The sequence below is a fragment of the Canis lupus genome, chromosome 15, assembly GCF_048164855.1.
Source record: "Canis lupus baileyi chromosome 15, mCanLup2.hap1, whole genome shotgun sequence".
NCBI lineage: Eukaryota > Metazoa > Chordata > Mammalia > Carnivora > Canidae > Canis > Canis lupus.
In genome coordinates this window covers 37,146,772-37,169,393 of record NC_132852.1, presented here as the reverse complement: position 1 = coordinate 37,169,393, position 22,622 = coordinate 37,146,772, and the positions used below count along the sequence as shown (strand labels likewise).

General features: G+C 40.4%; 1 protein-coding gene across 9 annotated transcripts in view; it reads left to right on the top strand.

Annotated features, from left to right (window-relative positions):
• The window catches only part of ZMAT4 (zinc finger matrin-type 4), a 339,499-nt gene that overhangs the window by 62,108 nt on the left and 254,769 nt on the right, over positions 1-22,622 (top strand). For all 9 annotated transcript variants that reach the window (XM_072776591.1, XM_072776592.1, XM_072776594.1 and 6 more), the window contains one exon: positions 3,842-3,947. In XM_072776591.1, coding sequence (XP_072632692.1) covers positions 3,846-3,947 — 102 coding nt within the window. In that variant the 5' untranslated portion in view covers positions 3,842-3,845. The remainder of the gene's footprint in view (positions 1-3,841; positions 3,948-22,622) is intronic.

Genomic DNA, 22,622 nt, shown 5'->3' with positions numbered 1-22,622 from the left:
TGTGTGCACGTTTCTCTTCTCACTCAATAGCTCATAAAGATTTGGAAGATGGGAGTTGTGTCCTTTGTTATCCCTGTGCCTCACACATAGTAGATGCACAGTAATCATTATTGAATAAACAAAAGCTTTCCTCCTCTATATTCCTTTAATTTATTATACTTAGCTACACCTCTGAGTCTTATACTGTCACTGCTACCAGATGTAAATAGATTTATTGCTGTATAGAGACCTGGGACAGCAAATGAGAATCTGATCAGACTCCTGTTTTAATATTGCTTCCAACTTCCCTCTGGGCTTCTTTAGTAAAATACAGGTAACACTGTCCTCTGTGAATACTGCAGAGTGATAGGTTATTCAGATCTTCAGTGTTTGCTTTGGAATGTGCCATTGTGGGGAGCACTGTGGAAGTTTGCATTCAGATCAGTTTCAAATCCAGGAAATCAAACTCCTCCCCTTCCCTGCTCTTCTCTCCCTCCTTAAAATGCCCCAGGGCCTCAGATGTAGTGCAGCAAGCACGTCCTCAGGTTGGGGGTCACCACACATTGGCTTTTGTGAGCTGGTGGGACTGACCAGTTAGTAACTGATTAACGACCCTGCTCTGTCTCTGCTCGAGTTGCTGATTCAGGACCATGGACAAGGCTAAAGACAGGTAGTCGGATTTTCCTTGTTCTTACCAGCTCATCTGTACACTTTTGAAGACAAGAGAAGCTGAGAATTCTATTCTAAGCAAGGCAGAGCAGGCAACAAATGGCAGCCCTCTTCCTGGGGAATTCCACTCTTTGAATCATAAATCAGGCTCTCTAGTTGTCTAAAGTGACCTACACAGAGAGTTCTCTTTTCTTGGAGAAAAGACCTTATGCACAAACCAGGCTGACACTTGCCTACTAATTGCTTCCCACTGGAATTTAACTTATTCAGGTTTTCTATTTGGGCCTTGCAGATTTCAGAGGGGTCTTTATTGCCATTTTACTGCATATGGGCCTGTTCCAATCAATATTCTTATATAAAACAGTGGAAAAAGCCATGATATTCTCCTTCCTTTGAATTTTTTTTTTTTTTTTTTTAGTATACACATTTTTATATTCTGCCTTTAAAGCTATTTCTGCTGCACAGCTGTTTTACCGAGACTCAGACTCCTACGGGCCCCACTCGGTCCGACACGTACCTTGAATATCCTTTCACAGTGTTTGATTTCTGCAGTCGGTTGTATAATGAGGAAGGAGTGTGCAGTGAGTTTGGAGATTCCTATTAACCAGGTCACCCATGAATCTATTTTTGTGCACTTCTTTATTAGAAATAGCAGGGAACATGATGATATTTAAACACAACTACTTATAGAAGCTTGGCTTAAAAAAATACACCTTAGTAGGTTTTCTTTTCCCATTTGACATTTCAAAATGTTGTACTACATTTTGCCATCATCAAAACCCCTCTTTTCCATTTGCATTCTGGGATGTGAATAGAGACCATTACACATGTCAATGGATATTTTGGATGCTCATTTGGATTTGTGATCCTCTGCTTGATTAGGCCATATCTGAAATGTTCATTCTGTTCTTGGCACAGCCTTTGAAAATGGGCCATAAAGAAATAGACACAGACCAAGACGATAATTCAGGAAAGAGGTAGAGAATAGATAGATGGAAGGCAGCTATTCTTCAAGCATTTAAGAGAGGATATCTCATGAAAAAGGAGAGCAGAATTTTTCTGTGTTGCACCCAAAGACAGAATCAATGAGTGAAGTAACAGTGGAACAGATTTTGATTCAACCTGAAGAATACCTAACTACTAGAGTTGCCAGACTCTTTGTAACAGGTTGCCATGTTAGGTAGTGAGTCTCCAGGCATTGTAGGTGCTAGACTCCAGGCTGACTGAGCTTTCTGCCAGGAATGAGCCTTCCAGAAATAACAGATCCACTTCAGCTATGAAAGTCAGTGGTCCTTACTATCTGCCATTACTGTTGGTACTCAGGGCATTGAAATACCAGAGCTACCATTGTCTCTTAGGAGCAAAAATTGTGAATCATTTCGAATCTTGAAAATCAAATGCTCTGAATGGGCCATTATAACCAAGGACAAAGATAGAAAGTGAATTTGTAGTTGTTGAGGAAGGCAGCTTTTTATTTCAGGCAGATACTTTTTTTTTGTAGACCAGCTATTTAAATGGTTTTAAAAATCACATAAAATGCACCACTGTCCTTTATTTTGTTGTATTGGTCAAGACTTGGCCATAATTAGGATATTATTAAGAATGTCATGATGATCCTTTTCAAATGAAGAGTTTTAGAGCTTATATAGTAGTACCTTCTCATATTTCTCCTTTTGATTTTCACCACAATTCTCTAAAAAGGCATGGCTAATATTTTATCTTAATTTGTGTAGGAGGAAACTACCTAGAGGGTTTAGTGACTCATCTAACATCACACGGCTGGCAAATAGCATGAGACCTGAGATGGATTTGGAATGTGGAAATTGGAATCATGCAAACCAGGCTGCATACATGGCCATGCCAATAATTGACGGTGTGACTTAAACAGTCTCACATATGAAATGAGGGCGTGGGAGCAGGATGAACTCCAAGCTTCCCACCACATCCCTGTTGTCTGAAATTCATTTGCCTCTCCATATGTATGCTGTCTGGCGGAATCCTTAGTTTTTACCTGGCTGGTAGGAGGTAAAATGAGAGTTTGTGGATTGGAGGAAAGCATTCTGATGCTCTGGTGTGTGTTTCTACAGTGGCAACATTACGGTTCAGATGCTATGAAACACCTTTGTGACAGATCACTTTCACCAGCTTGAGACTCTTGGCTGCATTTTGGTTCAGGTTTTGGAATTTGATGATATGTTTATTTACCTTTGTGGGCTTAATTGCAGTGTGGAATGATGGAGGTGGCTTTTATGAATATCAGTAACCCTAAATGTGGAAAAGTCAGCATGAATGATGAACAGGCTCCTCTCTTTACAAGGTATACGCTTGCAAGAAAAGTTATAGTTGAACTGATTTTATTTTTTAATTCTGTAAGTATAGTTACTGAGCTCAAAACTAAATTTTATATTGCTTATAAGTTTCTGAACAAAGCTAACTTGTTTCCCTGTATTATAAAAGCAACATGTTTATTTTAGAAAATAAAACAATAAACATAATTATGTAACTCATTACCTTAAAATCTTTGAAAAGTAACTGCTATTAATACTCTGTTAAAACTCTATGCACTATACAAATTTAATACATATAAACAAATTTAATTTAAATTTAATATGTATAAACATGTATACATATAATGTATGCATATAACTTAAATTTAATACATATAAACAAATTTAGTATCATACTGTATGTACTGATTTGTAAACCCTTGTGTTGTTAATGGTAAAGTTTTTCCTATTTCTTTAAATGTTCTTTTAAAGAAGAGTTTGATTTGAGTTTGGATTTAGGAGGTGTGTTGTATTCTAGTTTGTGGATGTATCAAGATTCATTCAGTCTTTTTCTTACATTGCATATATTGAATGCTTAAAATATTTTGTTAATATAAATCATGTATGAAAGCTTCCTCTCACATAAATCCTTAGCAGTGCATTACAGATATAAATCTGATTTGTCAAAAAGAGAAAACTAAAGGTGCACTTCTGTTTTGTAGGGTATGGGCACTTATGGAAAAATCATAAAGTCTATACTTGCTGTGGTTAACTGACATGGTATCACCTTAGGTGATAGGGAGGTCTCCCCCACTGCTAGCATCATGGGGTCTGTTACCCTGCTCCTGGCTTTTTCATGCAGTTAATGTCCTGCATAAACATCAAAGCAGTGGACTCATTTTTCTTTTCTGTTGATTCTCCTTTAGCCTGATGAAGTCCTCCGATATCGATCAGGATTTATTTACAGACAGTTACTGCAAGGTGTGCAGTGCACAACTGATATCCGAATCTCAGCGCGTGGCTCATTACGAGGTAAGGACGGCTTTCCCACTCGGTGTTTCAGTGGAAGAAAGAGGAATGCGGACTTGAGGACAGCTCCTTTTCTCGAGGTCTCGAGGAAGGTTTCCAGGGCCAGAGGCCTGGAGCCTTTACGGTGTGAGAACAGGCTGGGGCAAATGTTCATGTGCAGGATTGGAGTTGAGGCTTCCGGACATCAGTCTCTGGCTCTGGCTACTTCCTAGATTCTGTTTTTTTTTTTTTTTTTTTTTTTTGTATTTCAGCCACTGGGGACTCAGTGGGCTTTCTCTACTTGTTAAATCTGTCATTGCTCATCCCCTGAAGTTCCTTTCAGGGACAACAGGGCAGGATGCATTAGTGGCAGCTTCTCTTTTCTTCTGTGACCCTGGATATAAGCTCAAGAGGCCTTTTGTGAATCACTGTTCGGAGAGATGTGGCAACATCAGTGAATCAGCACCAAGTTCCTTCTACGTGATGGCTGCTGGCCTAAATGTGTTTATCAGCATAGACTTCCCCCATAAAGTTAAAACAAAGTTTAAAATCCGAATATTCGTAAGGGACATAATTCAGTGGCTCTGGCTCTTTATGATGGGCACACAAATAAATGGCTGCCTTTCCATCTTCTTTTGAGAACAGAGAATGAGAGACGAGAGGTTGCCAATGTCTGTTGGGGGGATGGGGGAGGAGGACAAGGTGCTGCGCATGGATACAATGGGAAGCTGGGGGAGCCCCAGAAGCTGAGTGATGCCCAGGGCATATTCGCTTTTGTAGAGAACATATACCAGTGGGAACATGAGTTTTCAAGTGTAATAACTTGTGAGTAATTTTAGATTGGAGGGCTTAGCCAGCAATTTTCTTTTTGTCTGACAAGTCTGACAAATGCCAGTTGTCACTGTCACTCACCAGACATCTCTGAGCCTGCAGTTCCTCTGTGCACAATGAAGGAAACAATATTAACATGTACACGTACACGCCCAGAAACACAATAAACTGACCCTGTGTGCTTCTCAGGATTTTGTGGTGACCAAATGAGACCTCTTAAAATAGTATTTGTGAAAATGCTTTGGAAGTGATAAAGTGTGGTGTAACATACAAAATTATATTGCTTTTCACTATTAACTCCATTGCAGCAATATTCTGATGAAGGCAAATAAAACTTGCTCTTCTGAGAAAACTTTTAGAAATCAGAATCTGTGAAAAAAGTTAGCATATTTTTTTGTCAGTAGGCACTCAAATGTTAGAAGTAAATGTGAACTTAAAAGAATTATCTAAAATGGAAGATAACCATCTTTTGAAGTTAAGAACTTTCTAATTTCTGTGTATATTGCTTTGTAAACACACATGGTTTTATTAATATGATTTCCCCAGTGAAGAAGAATCAGGGAATATGTTCCTGCTCTCACATTCCATAGCTTCCTATTAGCCCTTTATGTTCTCCCTTTATTAGATTTTTTTGTTCGTTTGTAATCATCTTACTAGATTCTTGAGGACAGAAAGAGAGCTTTATTCATTTGATCTTCCATAATTCCTGGAAAAGTGCCTGCACTTCACAGATGTGCATTTAGCATTTGTCTACAAAAATATCCTGATGGCACAGTCCAGCACTGCTTTATTGTTACCTGAACTAGAAAAGGAATGTCAGAAAATTGAAAACAATTTATTAAAAAAAAGAAAAAGCTCTTAGCTGCTCAATTAAGAATTTAGTTATTTGAACTCAAGTTTTCCTGTTACTACTCTGTATCCTTGCTGTGGCATAATTAAATTGTTTAGAGAATGTGTTATTATTTGTTGCATGTAGCATAGATGGGATAGGGAAAAGAAAGCAATTACAATAGATCTGCAATTAACAATGTTACACATCATCAAAACAACATTAAATGCATTGCCATTAAGCATGGATGGGGGCTCTGAATGATGTTTCACTCCCTTCTTCCAGGCAGAGGTGGGGCACTTCTTTCACAGACAAACAACACGTGTGCTCTTTCTGTAAAGCAGCTGGGGATGTGAACAGGGCTCATATCTCATGAGATCTCTAGTCTTCTAGCTTCTGTCGGGAGGCTTCTTCAGGTACTTCTTCATCTCTAACAAGAGGGCTTCCATCAGATGATTTTGAAGGCCATTGGAGAACTGATAGCCTGATCCTATTCATTTGCCCCCTCCTTCCACATACACTCTCTCTGCTGAAATTGCATGAAGAGTGGGTCTCTAGGAGTCTGAAATCCCATTCAATTCATTGAAAATATTGTCACACTGAGTCTCAATGCTCTATCACTGATGTATTGCTTTAACTTGATTTTACTCAACTAGAAAATATTCCCAGCTTCCCTACGGGACAAATCAAAAAGAATCCGCTGTGTCGTTTTTGCATGTCCAGCACTATTAGTGTTAGTTATTGCAGGGGATTCTGAAGCTGTGTGAGAACTAGTCTCTGCCCTCAAGAAGCTCATAAACTTTGCTGGGAGGAAGAGCCATAGGTAGTTCAGTGTGGTATAAATACATGTGTGATCCTGAGAACGTGATCTGTAGAGTCCTACCTGCCCCTAAGGAGGTACTCACCTGATGTGATCTCACAAGTGTTGATTCTTCTGTCCATTTGACTTTCTGACATATGCTGCATCATGCTGTTAACTTTTTAGATATTTTCATATTCCAAATTCTAAAGAGTGTGTCACCACTCAGAGTTATTATGGTCAAGAAAGATGTGTTGGGATTGTCATGAATTATCTAGTCCTTGATAGATGGGTTACATTTTAGGGCTGTTGGAATGAGAAGTCTTAGAATCTCCAAGTAGGGCTTCAAGGAGCATCGGGGAGGCAGGGTTGGCTGGAGGGAGGATTTGTGTTCAGGAAACGAGGTGCACGGTAGTATGTTAGGGGTGTTTTGAGGGCAGAATGTAAAGGAAAGGGGACTTTGTACTCTTGTGTGGCTCTTAAGCATTTGGGAACTTAACAGTATAATCAAGCATTTCTGAGTAGCAGTCCCTTGGTGGTGGTCAAGCTGCATTGTTGGGAAAAGAACAGCGTTCGTACAACTTTTGCTTTGAGACTAGTATGCCAGTCTTTTGAAGTAAAAAAGAGAAACAGAACAGATGGGTTAATGCTTAATAGCTGCATGCTCCATTTAAAAGGCTGAACCTTTGTATAGGAGGACAGAAAAACCTAATATATGTCTAATGGACCAAACCCTTCAGGTTTTATTTTTTTTTTTTTTTTTTTTTTTTTTTTAGGTTTTATTTTTTAAAATCTCTTTCTGCATATGAAATCCTAAAGTGGAAAAAATGGGGAATATAAAGGCATTATTATTTTTCTTACTTGCTAAGCATTAATAACATGTTAATGTTTTGGTGGAAAATACAATTAGATGTTGTCTCTGCTCACCGAGTCAATCGAACAAGTAGGTATAGGCAGAGGGGAAGAGAAAGCTTTCACACGTGCCTTTCAACATGCCTGAATATATAGAGGTTAGGAATAGTTTCCCAGTGAGTTCATTTGAGTAGTTTGTCATAGTTTTAAGTGGCTAAAGAATCATTTTCTGCAAAAAGAGAGAATTTCTTACATGAGTGAAGGAGTGGTTTTCTGGCATGTAGGAAAAAGAAGATTTGTATAGAAACCAAAAGGACAGAAATTTTTCTTTTTTAAGTAAAGCTAAAGAAAAAATATGAATGAGTGATCTAGGAGGAAAGAGAGAACTCTTGTCAGGCAGGCCCAGTGAAGTCAGCATAAATGTGCCAGTCTCAGCTACTTACCCCTTCCTGGGAATGCTAATATCTCTTGTGTTGCTGTGCCATGTATGCAATTAATTGTTCATTGCAAAATCAGTGGCTCAAGTGTTCTGGCACCTTCAAACAAGATTGTAAGCTTCCTGAGGGTAGGCAAGAGTCGTGCACTAAGTTTCTTCATTTATTTCTATAGCACCTACCCTAGAATTCAGTCCCTGGTTGTTGTTCTTGTGGGTTGTAGGTTGATGAAGAGGCTGAGGTTGGGGGCTGGAGGAGGGATGCAATGGGTCAAGTTTAGTGGAAGCACTGATGGCTGGGCAGGAGAGGTATTGGTATAACTTGGGAGTCAGGGAGCTGGCCTCAAGGTATAGGTGATGGTTTTGTAGTTATAGGAAAGATGGTTCTCTACACTGATGAAAAACTCTTCAAACATTTCTGAATCTTGAGGTAATGTCAGTCCTGACAAATGAACCCCATTAAGCCACTCATGAGTGGCGGAGTCCAGGATTGTTCTCTAGTCAGGGAAGCAGCAGGCTCATAGGGCCTATAGAGGCTTGCTGAAACTGATTTTTCCTGTTTCTCTTGTTTTGATTGTCTTCCAACAGAACTTTGGCCTTCCCTAGCTTCTTTTTAATCCAGGGGAATAGCTAAAGGACAATTTTCTGGTCTCTATAAGTCTGGTAGTAGATGGGATGTAAGTGCTTTGGGGCTAGACACAACAAGGTGATAACTGAGGTTCCTAATATGTGCTGATTGAAGCAGCCTGATTTTCTGTATTACCATTGCCTTTAATGACTTCTCTGTTCATCTCTCACACCTTCTTGACTTTGCTTTTCCCTTTTTTTTTTTCTAATTGTCTGAATATGCATGCAGGCTGGACAACTCCTCTCCCATGTCTGAGAGTCATTGGTCAGTATCATGTTCTGTTTCTGCAGCCCATGGGTTCTCACCGCACTGGAGTTGTGTCAGGGTGCACTGGGTCAGCAGCCATCCTGGGCATTGCAGGTAATATGCTCCTGGAGATGTGAATGCTAACTGGGGGAGGACAATAAAAGATCTTTATGGCAGGGTTCCTGTGGAGGTGCTTCTCTGCACTGTACATTGAGAATCATTCTTTCAGTCTTTCCAAATCTCTTAAAGTCATGACATGCTTAATTTTTCCCAGATGCTGTTAATACAATTATTGGCTCATCTGTCGAGGCTAAAGCTATTCTTCTTACCCTTTGTGATGTCAGAGGACTTCAACCTATTCCCCAATGCCTAATAGTCTTTACCTCTGTTTCTTGATCATTTCATTGAAGATTCTTGAGCTTCTGTAAAGTTTCTACGTATTCTTATATTTTTCTGTTGTTTTATTCCAGCAAGTCCAGTCATTTTATCTTTTACCGATTATTACTAGTCAAAATAGTTCACTGGAATACCAAAAAAATGGTTAATAGAGAGGCCTAATGAAACAAGCAACAACAGGCTGAAGAATACACTCAGCTCTGGGCAACTTACAGGTTGGCTAAGAACCATTGTCAGATGGTGTGTGCTTAATGTACATTGATTAAGGGTAGGTAGAGTATGCCCTGCAGCATGAGTACTCATTTGCTGAGAAGATATGACATCGCTTAGGGGATTTTAGGAACCAGGCTGCATTCCACTGCCTAGAACTCAATCAGATGGTCCCTGATCCCCTGTAGCTTCAGGGGAGGTTGGAAAAAATAGTTTATATGTGCAGGAAAATGAAATGGGTCAACAAACACATAGGATCATCTCTGCCACAGTCTACCCTGCAGGTCACCAAAAATCTATTCCTTTTTTTCTTTTAGCACATAGAGTACACGTCCCTCCTCCACAGAAACATGCTCAAGCCCTACCCAGTTACTTTGTCCAGCTCAAATTTCAGGGTCTCTAGGAAGGGAGTGGGTCTCTCCATGAGATGTGGATGTGATTCTTCTTGGTCCCACAGCTTGTGAGCAACACAGAAATGTTAACCTCTCCTCCTTTAGAGTGGTGATGACAGTGGTAATATTTCTTATTCAGAAAAAGGAGGAAAAGAAGACCGAGAGTAATCACTGGCGTATAGCAAATTTGGCATCCTACAGGGCAGACATTAGGAAGTTCCTCTTTTCAGGGAGCAGGGGAAGTTCCCCGAATAGATTCTCATCTTCCTCTGTGAGAGGGACTTTCTCGTTCATTTTTCTTAATGAGACCTGGTTCTGCCCTCCACAATTCTTCCCTGTCCATCGTCCTTGCCACATCTGAAGTGGGTCTTGGGTCCTACACTTTCCTTGGGGACTGCCAGCATTCATAGCCCACTTTCTTCCAGATTTAAGGCATACAGAAATCTCAAACCTTTTCCAATTCAAAGTAATAATTGCTTTTGTAATACAATTCTCTCAGTAATATAGAAGGCTTCTGATTTACTTTTTTTCAGAAAGCTTCATGTGTTGTCACCATACAGTTCTTTACTAGACACAATTTCAAGGCTGCTTGTTTATTTTATTGCTTCCTCATCTCTGTGTCTCTCTCTATTTTTCAGTTTAATGGCAGCCATCTTCAGATTACCTAATAATAGGTGGAAAGATCACATCCTTAATCCATGTTTTTGCTAAAATCCTTAGTCACAATGCACAACTGAGAAGTCTCACTGGGTCTTCAGCATACAATGTCTTTTACTGTGATATCTTTCATTTTTAGTTACTGGAAGCAATTAGCAAATGACTTTTCTAACTAAGTCCCAGATTTCTGGAACGACTCTCCTTTTTTATTTCTATCTGCTAATGTGCCAGTTACACATTCCAGTTCTTAGGGTTTTTTGATTCTTTTGCAAAAGCCTGACCAACAATCAATAGTAGACAATTAGTAGCAAACAACAAATACCAAGTGTTATACTTCTCCATCCTCTTTTGGTTCTTTTAGAACTATAACCATCTCCTAGCACAGAATCATCTAATTCCCCTAGAATGGTAAGCTCAATAGGCAGGTGACCTACCTTCCATGGTGTTGTAGTCAATAGTTTTGCCAGTGCTTTATCACTATATATCCTGGACATGTTGCTTTGTCCCCTCCCTGCCACTTATCACCCATCTAATCTAAGTCACTGTCAAATATTTACAGTTTCTATTATAGGAGAACCTCAATTTCTATGTTGGACAAGTAGGCTAAATGTAGTAATAAACAAAGAAGTAAAAATTATTTATTACTCACATTATAGCCCATTGTGGGTTTCCAGAGGGGGATTTTGTGCTGCATAATCATTTAAGACTCAAGCTAATAGAGGTTCCACCATCTTTGCTCCTGATAGTGCCCTGATGATCAAGATCCAGCTGGCACCTAGGGCACTGATGGGCAATCACCACTGATGGGCGGGTGATTTGTGCAGGACATTTTGGGGGGCCAGGCCCAGAAGAGGCATTATGTCCACACACATTCCACGAGCCAGAACTCAATTGTGTCTTCTTCTGACTGTATGAGAGGCTGGGAAATGGGGTAAGCTATGTGCCCAGGAAGAAAATGGAACCAGTTCGGTGAGCACATAGCATTGTGTCTGCGCACTATGTGTGTGTGGCAGAGACTACAGGGCACGTGGTGATTAGGACCTGTTTGGGGGATATTGGCAATGAGGTGGAGGTGGAGAAGACATAGAAAGAGAGGACTACCCGTGCATCCCAAAGGGAGTGTGCTTGATAAAGAAACATGAACAATTCTGGAAATCAAGTGTCTGGGGGCCTCTATGAAGATGATGTCTATTCATTACAGTGCTCTATAGGAAACAGAAGCAAACACATTTTTTGTCTAAAAGACAAGGGAATAATATGCTATCAAATTAGAATTTTCTCTCTAATTCCTCTGACTTAATTGGTCAACACAGAGATTTTCCAGTTGGAATTTGGGGCCTGTGTACTGAGTGGCATGTCTGACATGAAGGATTTCTTCTCTGTTCCACCTTTTTGGGCTTAGGCAACTAGTCCCCCAGGCCTTGAGCTCTGTGGCCTTCAGACTTCACTTCAGGCTGCACTTCCCACACTCTGGTGGTCTGGGAGCAACCCCCGGCAGGGATCAAAGTGTGTGCCGAAGGTGAGGACACATATATGGTATCACAGCATCTTTTGGATGTTTGAGAGAGATTTCCATGTGCTCTCCCTTGTAAGAAAGGTCATTCCTCTGCTGAGAGGCTAGGTTATTATTGGCACTCGACTCTGATCTTGTTTCCTGATTTGCTTTCGCCACCAAATTCATGGCCATGTCCAGCAACTAGACAAAGTTCTATGCAGGATTTTATTATACTCACTTTTACCTCTGGATACTATCATTTTCTTTACCCTGTTTTATTTTAAATCTGTATCTCTCAATTATTTATTTTGTTCTCTTGCATTAGATGTAGATATAACTTGATCTGTTATAGTCTTTGATGAAAATAGTAGGGTATAAGTATATAAATATTTAATCTTTTTATTTTAGCATTTTGTTCCTTTTTGGCAGCGGCAGTAAATTCACGTGATTCAAAATTCAAGAAGCGTGAAAGTGTGTGTAATGTGAAAAGTCTCCCACCTATTCCTCAGCTCCCCAGTTATACTCAGATGAAAAGAATGTGACCAATTTCCTTTGAAATTTTCTGTGCATATAGATGCAACTTAATTTTTCCTTTGAAATATTTTCTGAAAATGACAACATGCTAGATCCTCCATTTTTTATTTGTTTTAATTGTGGCATAGATCTCCTTATATAAATTATCATAATTCATAAGGATATATTTACTGAATTGACTGATAACTCCTTGGTAGCACTGATAAAAACCAGTAGAAAAAAAAAGACTTTCTCACTGAACACTCATTGAGTGAGGCACGTGTCTATTGATTTTCTGATCCCAGCCCGTGCTGGTTGGTTATTAACAGTGACAATTTTTCTTTCAGCTTTCCATTCCCAGCATTCACTTGAAAACATATGAATTCCTAACCTCCTTATCACTAAGCCATCTGGGTTTGTTGATTTTTTTTTTCCTAAGATATTAGCAGACAGAAGATTCTTAAAGGCTAATGACCTAAGTAAGTGGGCTTGAGTGTTGATCTAAGCCATGTGTCTTTTCTACATTTCTTCTGATGATGGGAGAAGGTGTTGAGGACAGCATGCTTTCCTCCTTCTCTGTGATTTGATAATTTAATTAGTTTCTTTAGGCGTTTTCTAAGATGAGTTAATTTGGGGTAGAATTTTTCTAGTTTTGATTTACATCCTTTTTTCTGAGAATCCTATAAAGGACATAAGTGCACCTTATTGGGAAGTACACATGCCACTCTCCTGTGCCTACTGCTCCTGTCTTCTTGCTCAGTCCTTCAGGTATCCTTGATCTCTGGGAGGCCACCATTATGCCAGCTGCCAAAAAGGCTCCTATGTCCACTCTACTGATTCAGATATGGAAACAGCCCTTCCTTCACCTTAAAGAACCTGCAGGCAGTTTGAGAGTTTTTAGATTTTACTAAGAAAATAGGAAAAACGGAACAAAACTCTTTTCTATCTGCTACCAATCTTCCTCCTCTAGGCTTCTAGAGGACCGGTTCTGGCCTCACAGTTGCAAACTTACCTCTGACCTGAAACGTTGCCCTACTTTCCGATCCAAGAAATCCTAGTAACTTCTTGTTTTCATTAATTCTTTATAGCTAATCAGTTATTGCAGATAAGTTCTGGAAACTAAGCTTCTCCAGGTTTTGCCTGAACAGTGCCTCTTTATCTCATTCCCCAGTGTTCCATGGCCCTAAAGCCAGCCCCTGTGTTTAACCTAGGAGTCCACTGGGATGCTGTGATTTGCTTGAGAGCCCCAGAGTGATGTCTTCATCTTTTTCACTTCATGAAAAAGTTCATGCTCCCTTTTGACTCACCTGCTAAACTCTGTTTTCTGTCCATGGAATAAATTCACTCTCAGCTTATCCTCAGAGCAGGCAAAGTAGGGCTGAGTTATTAAAAGAACTTCTGGTCTACTCAAGGTCAGAAGGCCTGTGTTTTAAGTACAGGCTTAACAAAGTAACTTAACCCTTCTAGATTTTAGCTCCTTCTTCTGTAACATGAGAAGATTCAGTCTTCTTTCGTTTTATTTCCACTCCTCATGCCCATCCCCACAGGTAACTATTTTATTAGGTTTGACATGTTCTTTATTTGTATATGTTCTTTAAAATATGTATTGCAGTGTGGGCATGTATACTTTAATTTTTATTTCTGATTAGCTTAGATTTACAGAAAAATTGCAAATACAGAGTATTTCTATATACCCTGACCAAGTTTCCCCCATTATTAACATCTTGCATTACTATGGCACATTTGTAATGGCTACTGAACCAATATTGATACATTATTCTTCTTATTATGTAACACACATTGTAAAGTGTGAAATCCATACTTTATTTAGATTTCCCTAGGTTTTTACCAAATGTCCCTTTTCTGTTCCAGGATCCCATCCAGGATTGCACATTACATTTAGCTACCATGTCTCCTTAGGCTCTCGTAGGCTGACAGGGTCTCAGCTTTTCCTTGTTTTTGATGGCCTCAATAATTTTGAGGACTACTGGTCAGATATTTAGTTGAATGACACCCAGTGGAGATTTTTTGATGTTTTCCTCATAACCAGTCTGGGGTTCTAGGTTCTTGGTGAGGAAAATCTCAGAGGTAAAGCACCATTCTTATTCCATCATATTAAAGGTATATCATCAATATGACTTACCACTCTGAATGTTCACCATGATCTTCTAGCTCAAGGTAGTGTTTGTCAAGTTAATCCACTGTAAATTTACTCTTTTTCTCCCTTTCTATAGTGTGCTTTTTGGAAGGAACTCATTATGCACGGCATAGGCATGTATTTTTAATGTATACAAATGACATTGTGATGTGAATCTCATCCTTATCTTGCTATTTCAGTGAGCAATGTATTTCTAGGACCATTCATGTTCCTACACGATGTCAAATGTCTTGCTCCTAATGCTGTACAACATTCCATTTATCATATTTTGTTTTCCCATTCCTTCAGGAATTAGATTGCTTCTGGTGCCCCGCTCACCCAAGCAATGCTGTGACAAACATCCTTAGACAAGTTTCCTGAAGAACCTGTGTGGGAATTTATATGAGATAGATATATAGACAAGCGTAGACCTTGTGCATCAGAAGTCATATTATTACTTATCTAAGCCTTGCTTGGTAGCGAATTGGTACATCAGGGGTCCCATATTCATGTTTCTGCCTTTTTTTTTTCTTTCAGCTGTTCAGTTTTCCATTTTTTTCTTAATCTGCTTGATATTTGATGTCTTGTTATTTTAAATTGTCTTTCTCTAATTACTATGAAGTCTGAACAACTTTGTGTATATTTATTAGTCTTTGTTTTCCTTTTTCTGTGATTTCTATTTATATCTTGTGTCAATTTTTCTATTAGTATTCTAGTATTTTTCTGTTTGATTTCTTCATATATCCCTTGTTGGATTTAGGCATTGTAAATATCTTCTGTTCAGTCATCTTATTAAAAGTATTCATGACGCCCTTTGTTAATTTTGTTTGGTAATCTTGTCAATTTTTATGTGATAAATTCAACAGACTTTTTGCCTTATACTTTAAGAAGTTCTTCTCATTGATAGAATCATGAAATATACCAGCTTCTATTAATTTGACACTTCTATTGTTTGTATTCATTTCTTTAACTCTATTTGGAGCCTACAATTATATATTGTATGAGGTAGGAATCCACAGTGATTTTCCTGTGTCTAGTTCACCCGTTTTCCTACCACCACCTACATCTCTTTCTTTCTCATGATTTGTGGTGGCACCTTTATCATATGTTAATTTTCTTCAGGTACTTGACCCTAAATCAGACCTTTTTATACTGTTCTATAGTTCTATTTGTTTTTATCTGGGCCAGCCCATGCTGTACTTAATTTCCATCCCTTAGAATTATGTTGTAATATCTGAGAGTGACAAGTCATATCTCTTTCCTCTTCTGTTGCAGAGGTGACTTAGCTATTTATACAGTGTGTAATTTTGTTGTTCATGTAAATGCTTGAGCAAATTCACAAATTCAGTTGAAATTTGTATTGGAATTCCATCAGATGTAAGAATTAACTTGAAGATAATTGGTATCTTTATAGTATTGGGTCATTGTAGCAGGAATATCTATGCACTTACTCCATTGAAGCCAATTTCTATATTAAAATTTCAGAAAAATGTAATATATAACACATGAACACGCATATGATTGTTGTGGTATTTAGTTCTTAATAATATATGTATTCTTATCTTTTGCTAAGGTTTAATTATTGCTCTTCAACTAAACTGTAGTCATTTTGAAGGCGAGGGCCATGATTTTAATTTCTTTCACTGTATTTGAACCTAGTGGGGCATAATGAATACCAGGATTTGTTTTTGTTTATATTTTTGTTTTGTTTTATTTTATACATTGTTGCCTCTTTTCCTGCCTCACTCCTGGTTTGCTTACCCCTTCCATCTGCCTCCCCTGGGTCAAAATGCCTAATGTGGCTGTGTAACAGTAGCTCACACCTACCTCCATTTATTGAGTAAGGCTAAGCACTTTTTTTTGCAGTGTGGTGCATTTCCTCTGGGGATGAGCAATGTAACTTAAAACTCTGCTGTGTCAATAAGTCAAGGTGAGTTTTCAGCTTTATACAACTGCATTCCTAGCCATTAGAAAGATGTTAACATTTATTGCCAAGCTGTCTCTTAAATATCCTGTAATAAAAAGCCAAAATATGCTATCTTTTTTTTTCCAATTTCACCCTTAAGCTGCATTTTCATTACTACATTTTCTTTGTAAAGTGCTATCACATTCTTTATTGAAATTTTTACTGTTTCAGGTGATCCCATAATAGTCTCCTTTGATCTGAAGGGAAAAAAAAGTTTTATTTTCTTAAAAGAAAGTATCATAGGGATCCTCTTTATTTTGCTAGTGACATGACTAACCCCTACCCTTTTGGCTATTATTGCCGTGTGTCTGCTTTTCAACCTATATAATTAAGATAATCCAGAGACATGATTTGACCTGTACCCTATCCAAATGCATGTAGTAATAAGCTATATGATAATGAGGTTTTCCTGGTTTAAAAGTCGTTTTAATCTGATTGTGTCACTGTGCAAGGAATTAAGTCAGTTTGCTTTGGGACTGTGTGTAGTGAGAAAACAAGACCACATTTGAAAGAAATAATTAAAAGTCTGATGCTGAATAGGTTGAGACCTCTAAAAGAAGCATGAGATCCCTCAGCTCTAGTACTTGAAGAACGCAAATGTCTTTGGAATGGCTTGCATACCTGAGATAAGACACTGGTGGTGATATTTATGGACTAATCAATATTCTGATTCAGTTGAAGAGGAAACAAAGTTTTGAAGTTAATCTGATGTCATTGGGTCTTTATGGCATTTAGAATTTTTTATGAAATGTTTTCTGGTTACAGGAGTAAGAAGCAATGTTTACTATACAAGCACTTTAAAGACCAAAGTGTATATTTGCTCAGAAAAGCAATCTTATAGTTAATATAATAATGTGGCAGAGATGCACAGTCCCTTTTTAATAAAAAATAAAGAATGGTGCTGGGTTGTAAGGTCCAGGGCAATCCCTTTAATTTTTTGAAAGAGATGGAGCACCTGTGTAAAACTTGTTCGCCTCCCTTCAGCATGCTCAGCCTTTTAGGGCTGACTCTGGAACTCAGAAAGGTCTCATCCTGCCCTCTGGGAATGCTCATGTGGGAAACTGCAAGTCTCTGCAGCTTGTTTTTGTGACAATGGTGTACAGAAGAACACCCTGGTTAATGTGCTTATATTTAGGTCAGCCAAGTAGTACAGGATTCTGAGAGGTGGGTGACTTGCAGCTATTTCTGAACATTTTCTTCCGAGTTAGGAGCATGATGATGAACACCCCTGATGTTTGCCTGCATTTATTCTCCCAACATATTTTTGAACATCTACACTCTGTAAATGTACCATAATAGATTCCATTTGCTTCCTCTATGGGGATCCCTAGATGAAAAAGACAAAGATATTGCACTTATTTCGGATAGGGAGTTAAGGCAGGCGCAGAAATGACAGCCATACAAATGAGAAAGGGGTAAGCAGCCTGAAAGAAGCATAGGTATGTGTTATTCATCACAGAGATTTACGATGACTTGGTTAGAAAGAAAATGCAATTTGACTTATTCTTCTCTATTTAATGAAATGTGAAAAAAATAAAAAGAGCTGCCTGTGTCTTGTCTGTAGAATAGATAATGTATTATTATATATTTAATAATTAAAAAGGGGAAATGTGATTGCTTCACATACAGAACAAAGCCCTGATTATGGCAGCACAGCTCTAAAAATTATGGCTGCTCAAGGTCACACTTCAGGAAATCTTGCTTTTTTTTTTTTTTTACTTGGACATTTGTCCTGTGTGTAATCATAAGGAAGTACTTATCCATGTCTTCAGGAAATAGTCATTTGTAATGCTCTGAGTTAAAGGGAGGGAAGGAGGAAGGAAGGAAGGAAAGGGAAACAAAGCAAAATGCTTACAGTGATGCTTGCTGTTTGGTTCCTAGAATTTTAGGAGTTTGTAGCTCTGAGAACTGTATATATGTAAGATATTTGGAATGGGATTTCTCAAACTGGGCACATGGATGTAATCTTGAGATTCTGCATATTCTTTTGGACTTCTTTTTCTTTTCTTTTTTTTTCTTTTTTAGAATGGGGAGATTGTGGAGAGACAATCTTAAGCAGGCTCCACTCCCAGCACAGAGCCCAACACAGGGTTCGATTTCATGACCCTGAGATCATGACCTGAGCTGAAATCAAGATTCAGACACTTAACTGACTGAGCCATCTGGCCAGTTTTAAGTCCAGGTGCCCCTAGACTTAAAAACTTTGTATTTTTATTTCATTTTATTTTTCAAAAGATTTTACTTATTTATTCATGAGAGACAGAGAGAGAGAGAGAGAGAGAGAGAGAGAGAGAGAGGCAGAGACACAGGCAGAGGGAGAAGCAGGCTCCATGCAGGGAGACCAATGCGGGACTCAATCCCAGGACCCCGGGATCACAACCTGAGCTGAAGGCAGACACTCAACCACTGAGCCACCAAGGCATCCCTACTTAAAAACTTTTTAATGATAATTTTTAATGTGTATATTTGACCATCTGGATGTAAAGATGAAACATTCTTCTTTTCAGTGATAACAATTAAAAGACATTTTAATAAGATTTTAGATTAAAAAGTTATCGTTTCTCAGGCAGGAGTCATTGGATCCTTGAGAATTTCTTCTTTTGCTTATAGTTGAGAAACATTGGCTTAAACCGTATTGCATATTGAAATTCACTATTTGATTACTTCTTTGTGGAGCTCAATTTTTTACAAAGATTTTATTTCTTTACTCATGAGAGACACACAGAGAGAGGCAGAGACACAGGCAGAGGGAGTAGCAGGCTCCCTGCGGGGAGCCTGATGCAGTACTGGATCCCAGGACCCCGGGATCACGACCTGAGCCAAAGGCAGGCACGCAACCTCTGAGCCACCCAGGTGTCCCAAGGAGCTCAATATTTTTAAATGGCTTTTGTGCCAATGATTTCCAAAGCTGGTCAAGCAATGATTTATATTATTAAAATGATCACTGAATTGATTTATTAATTTTCTAGGTGTGTCAGTGATGTTTTAAAATTTTTTTATACTGAAAAATTTGTGGCTGGCTGCCTTTCTTTTGTGTATTCAAACTGAAAGCCATTTAGGAGAGCTCTGAGAGCTCTCAGGGGAAACCTCTAGTGGTGAAAGGGACAAATCTGTACATTTGGAATAAAGAAAAAACTGTTTCCCTTTTTGTTTATTCTTTTTCTCTCTGTTCATGTATATCTCTGTTCCTATATATCTGTCTCTGTCCATATATTAGAGAGAGAGAGAGGGAAGCAGAGTTCTTTATTCTCTATGTATTCATCATGTATTATCTATCTATCTGAGAGATGGACATAGGCAGATACAAGAGAGAAGCTAGTGTAGACGCTCAGGGACAAGTTGCTGGGAACAGTCAGCCCAGGAGGCTTTGGTCTGGGGAAAAGAAAACAAACCCTGTGAATGGTAGGATGTGTTCTGCAACCCGGAGTGGAGAAGGAAGCAGAGGGTGGAGGAAGGTGAATGGCCTATAATTTAACCACTGTTTTGTTCGCTGGTGAAATACTGTGTTGGCCCAGGATGGAGCCCTGGGAAGTGAAGTTGAGAAATAGCTGCCACAGCAGTAAAGGTGAGAGAAGATTCATCTCCGCCGAGGGCTGCTTTGGGAAAGCAAGTGCACATTATCTTCTTTATCCATGAAGATTTCCTGTGTCAGAGCCCACTGAAGTTGGAGATGATTGGGACTGTGAGGAGCACCAACAGGGACCTCCGTGGCTCTAAAATAAGGTAGATTTATGCAGCGTATGGAAACTCAAGGCAGCTCTTCAAGGTAGAATCAGTCAGGGGGTAGAGATGTTTATTGGGTTCTAAATGTTCTTTTCTGCTTTTCAGAACATCTTTTTTCATCTGGCTTGCAAGCAGGGTTTGAAAAATAAGATGTCCTGCCCACTGCGGCTTGTCATACATTAACAGCCTGGTGTTAGGACCTTGGAACACAGCCACACAGGTTGGCAAGAACATATCCCACTGTGGGGTTTCATAAATATTTGCAAGGGGAGGAGGAAGAGAACACCAGAAAGTTCTTCCTGAGGAGTGGTGGCAGACATTAACTTGCAGATCAGGTTTCTGGGAACAACTGCCCTGGCTCACGCTTGGATTTAAAGTTCTTTGAAGACTTGCCCAGACTGAGAGGAGGCAGAGGATGAGCAAGGAGCTGATCCCTTGGCCTGTAGTAGAGGCTATTTGGTGTATACTGTGTGCTCTTGCAGGCCTCCTGTGAAACCAGGGTGGCAGTCAAGGCCCTAGAGGGGACAAAAGGCTTGGTCAGGATACTGCCTCTTCCTGGATGGGTAGCACCCTTGAGGCCCTCGTCTGTTTCCCACCTAGCTCACCCATGGGGGGCTTTGGCCTGGACTTAGGGTCTTGCCTCACATCCAATACTTCTAGTTCTAGCGTATTTACCAACAAACCAGTCTCAATATAGAGGATGTTGCAGGTGAGGAGTGTGTGACTGGCCAGCTGATGCCCTGCACGGTATGCTCCCCACTCCAGACCTTATTTATGGCAGCAGTTTCACTGACCGAGGACCAGCCCTGTGCCAGTTATCATAGGCAAAATCTCATCTTATTCTCTCAACAACTCTGATGATCTGTAGGTATGGTTTTGTACTTGCCCTTTGAGGAAATTTCAGTTTAAAGAAGTTATGTGATTTGCCTAGCTGCAATGCCTATTGCTATTTAGGAAACTTCCCGAATACTACCTTGCCTGGCCCTGTCAGACTCCCCTTTTTCTTTATCTAAGGACAGGTGATGATGCAGTTGAATCTAGCTGTGTCCCCTTCAATTCAGCAACCATGTACTGTCCTATCCGTAGGTGCGGGGCCCTGAGCCTAAGGCTGAGGAATACGGGATGAATGGTGCTATCTCTCGGTCATGGTCATTGCTTGGGTCCCCTGGATGGCTGGGATGAGTGTGCACACAATTGGCCTGGGTGTTAGGCCAGAGCCACTCTGATGCCTGGGCAGCAGCTGGTGCTATGTTTCGGGGATGCGGGCTGCAGGGTTTGGGGGATTGTCAGGCTGGATGCACGGAGGAGGGCTGAGCGGGGTTCTGAAGAGGGAGGAAGGTTTCAGCAGTGAGACGGGGAAAGGAGACTCCAGGCCAGTGGTGGCACAAAAGCTCTGGAGGCAGGCCACAGGGGCATGGCACACATGTTGATTCTGCTGGAGCACAGAGAGAAAGAAGCATGAGCCCATCGGGCCCCAGTGTCTGCTCCCCCCCAGCCCCCCGGCCACATAAGTGGAGGTCGAGGGACCTGGGCAACTCCAGAGGAGACAGACTGTGGGGTGGAAGGTCTTGCACTGAAACTAAGCCTGCCTGGGTGTTGGTCGGCTCTCCATTTGGCCTAGAACTTCACGTAGCTTCCCTGCCACCCAGAAGGAAGAGAGGAAACAGGGTGACTTTGGCCAAAGGCGCAGAGAATCCCAGCTTGGATCCCATGAAGAGGCAGAAGGAAAGGCTGTGAAAACCGCCACAGGCTCGTGGAACCTGCACTCACCCTGGTGTCTGGGGGCTCTGGGGGCGCCCGAGGGAAGCAGATCCCGTTCTCATTAGCCGCACTGAAGGCAGAACTGTAGGTCTGCACTTTCAAAAGTTTGTTTTGTTTTGTTTTTTAAATACCACTGAGACGATGATCAAGGGTTGTGGTGAGCGGACAACTGTGAATTGTTTTGCAAACTGCTGACTTAAGCACTCATCCTTTGTCTTCTTTTCTCCCTCCTGTGCTACGCTGCACGAAAAGAAGCATCCCCAGATGGAATACCAAGTTCTTGTTTCCGCTTTCAGTGCCCACTGGGGTAACTGGTGCAGGGCCCACTTCTCTGAAGGGAACGGTGGGGAGGATTGAGGCTGGCGTGACCTTCGGGCAGGACTGCAGCGGCGAGGTGGCCCGTTTTCTCAACAGCACTGCCTCCTGGAGCCTCCACCAGGGGCGCCCCTCCCCGGCGATGCACACCTGCTCAGACCTGCTTCCAGGGCTGGTTAAACAGGGCCTGAGACTTCGGATTTCCGTGTAGCTGCTCCCACCCCGAAAGCCAACCAGAGGGGAGAGAATGAGGTTGTTCTGACTGACGGGGGTCACAGCATAAACCTCCCCATCGCCTCACATGCCCTAGTGGCTATTTAAGACTGAGTGGCGGGGGGAGAGGTGGTGGGGGGCAAAGAAAAAGGAAAGGTGGAGAAATCAAAAGTCACAGCTGTATTTTTAAGCACTTATTTTGCTTTTCAGGTTCATTTTGTGATAGGAAGGGACAAGAACTTGTGTAAGCAGTGTCTTGTATAAACCCTAAGACACTGGGCAGCCCGGGTGGCTCAGCGGTTT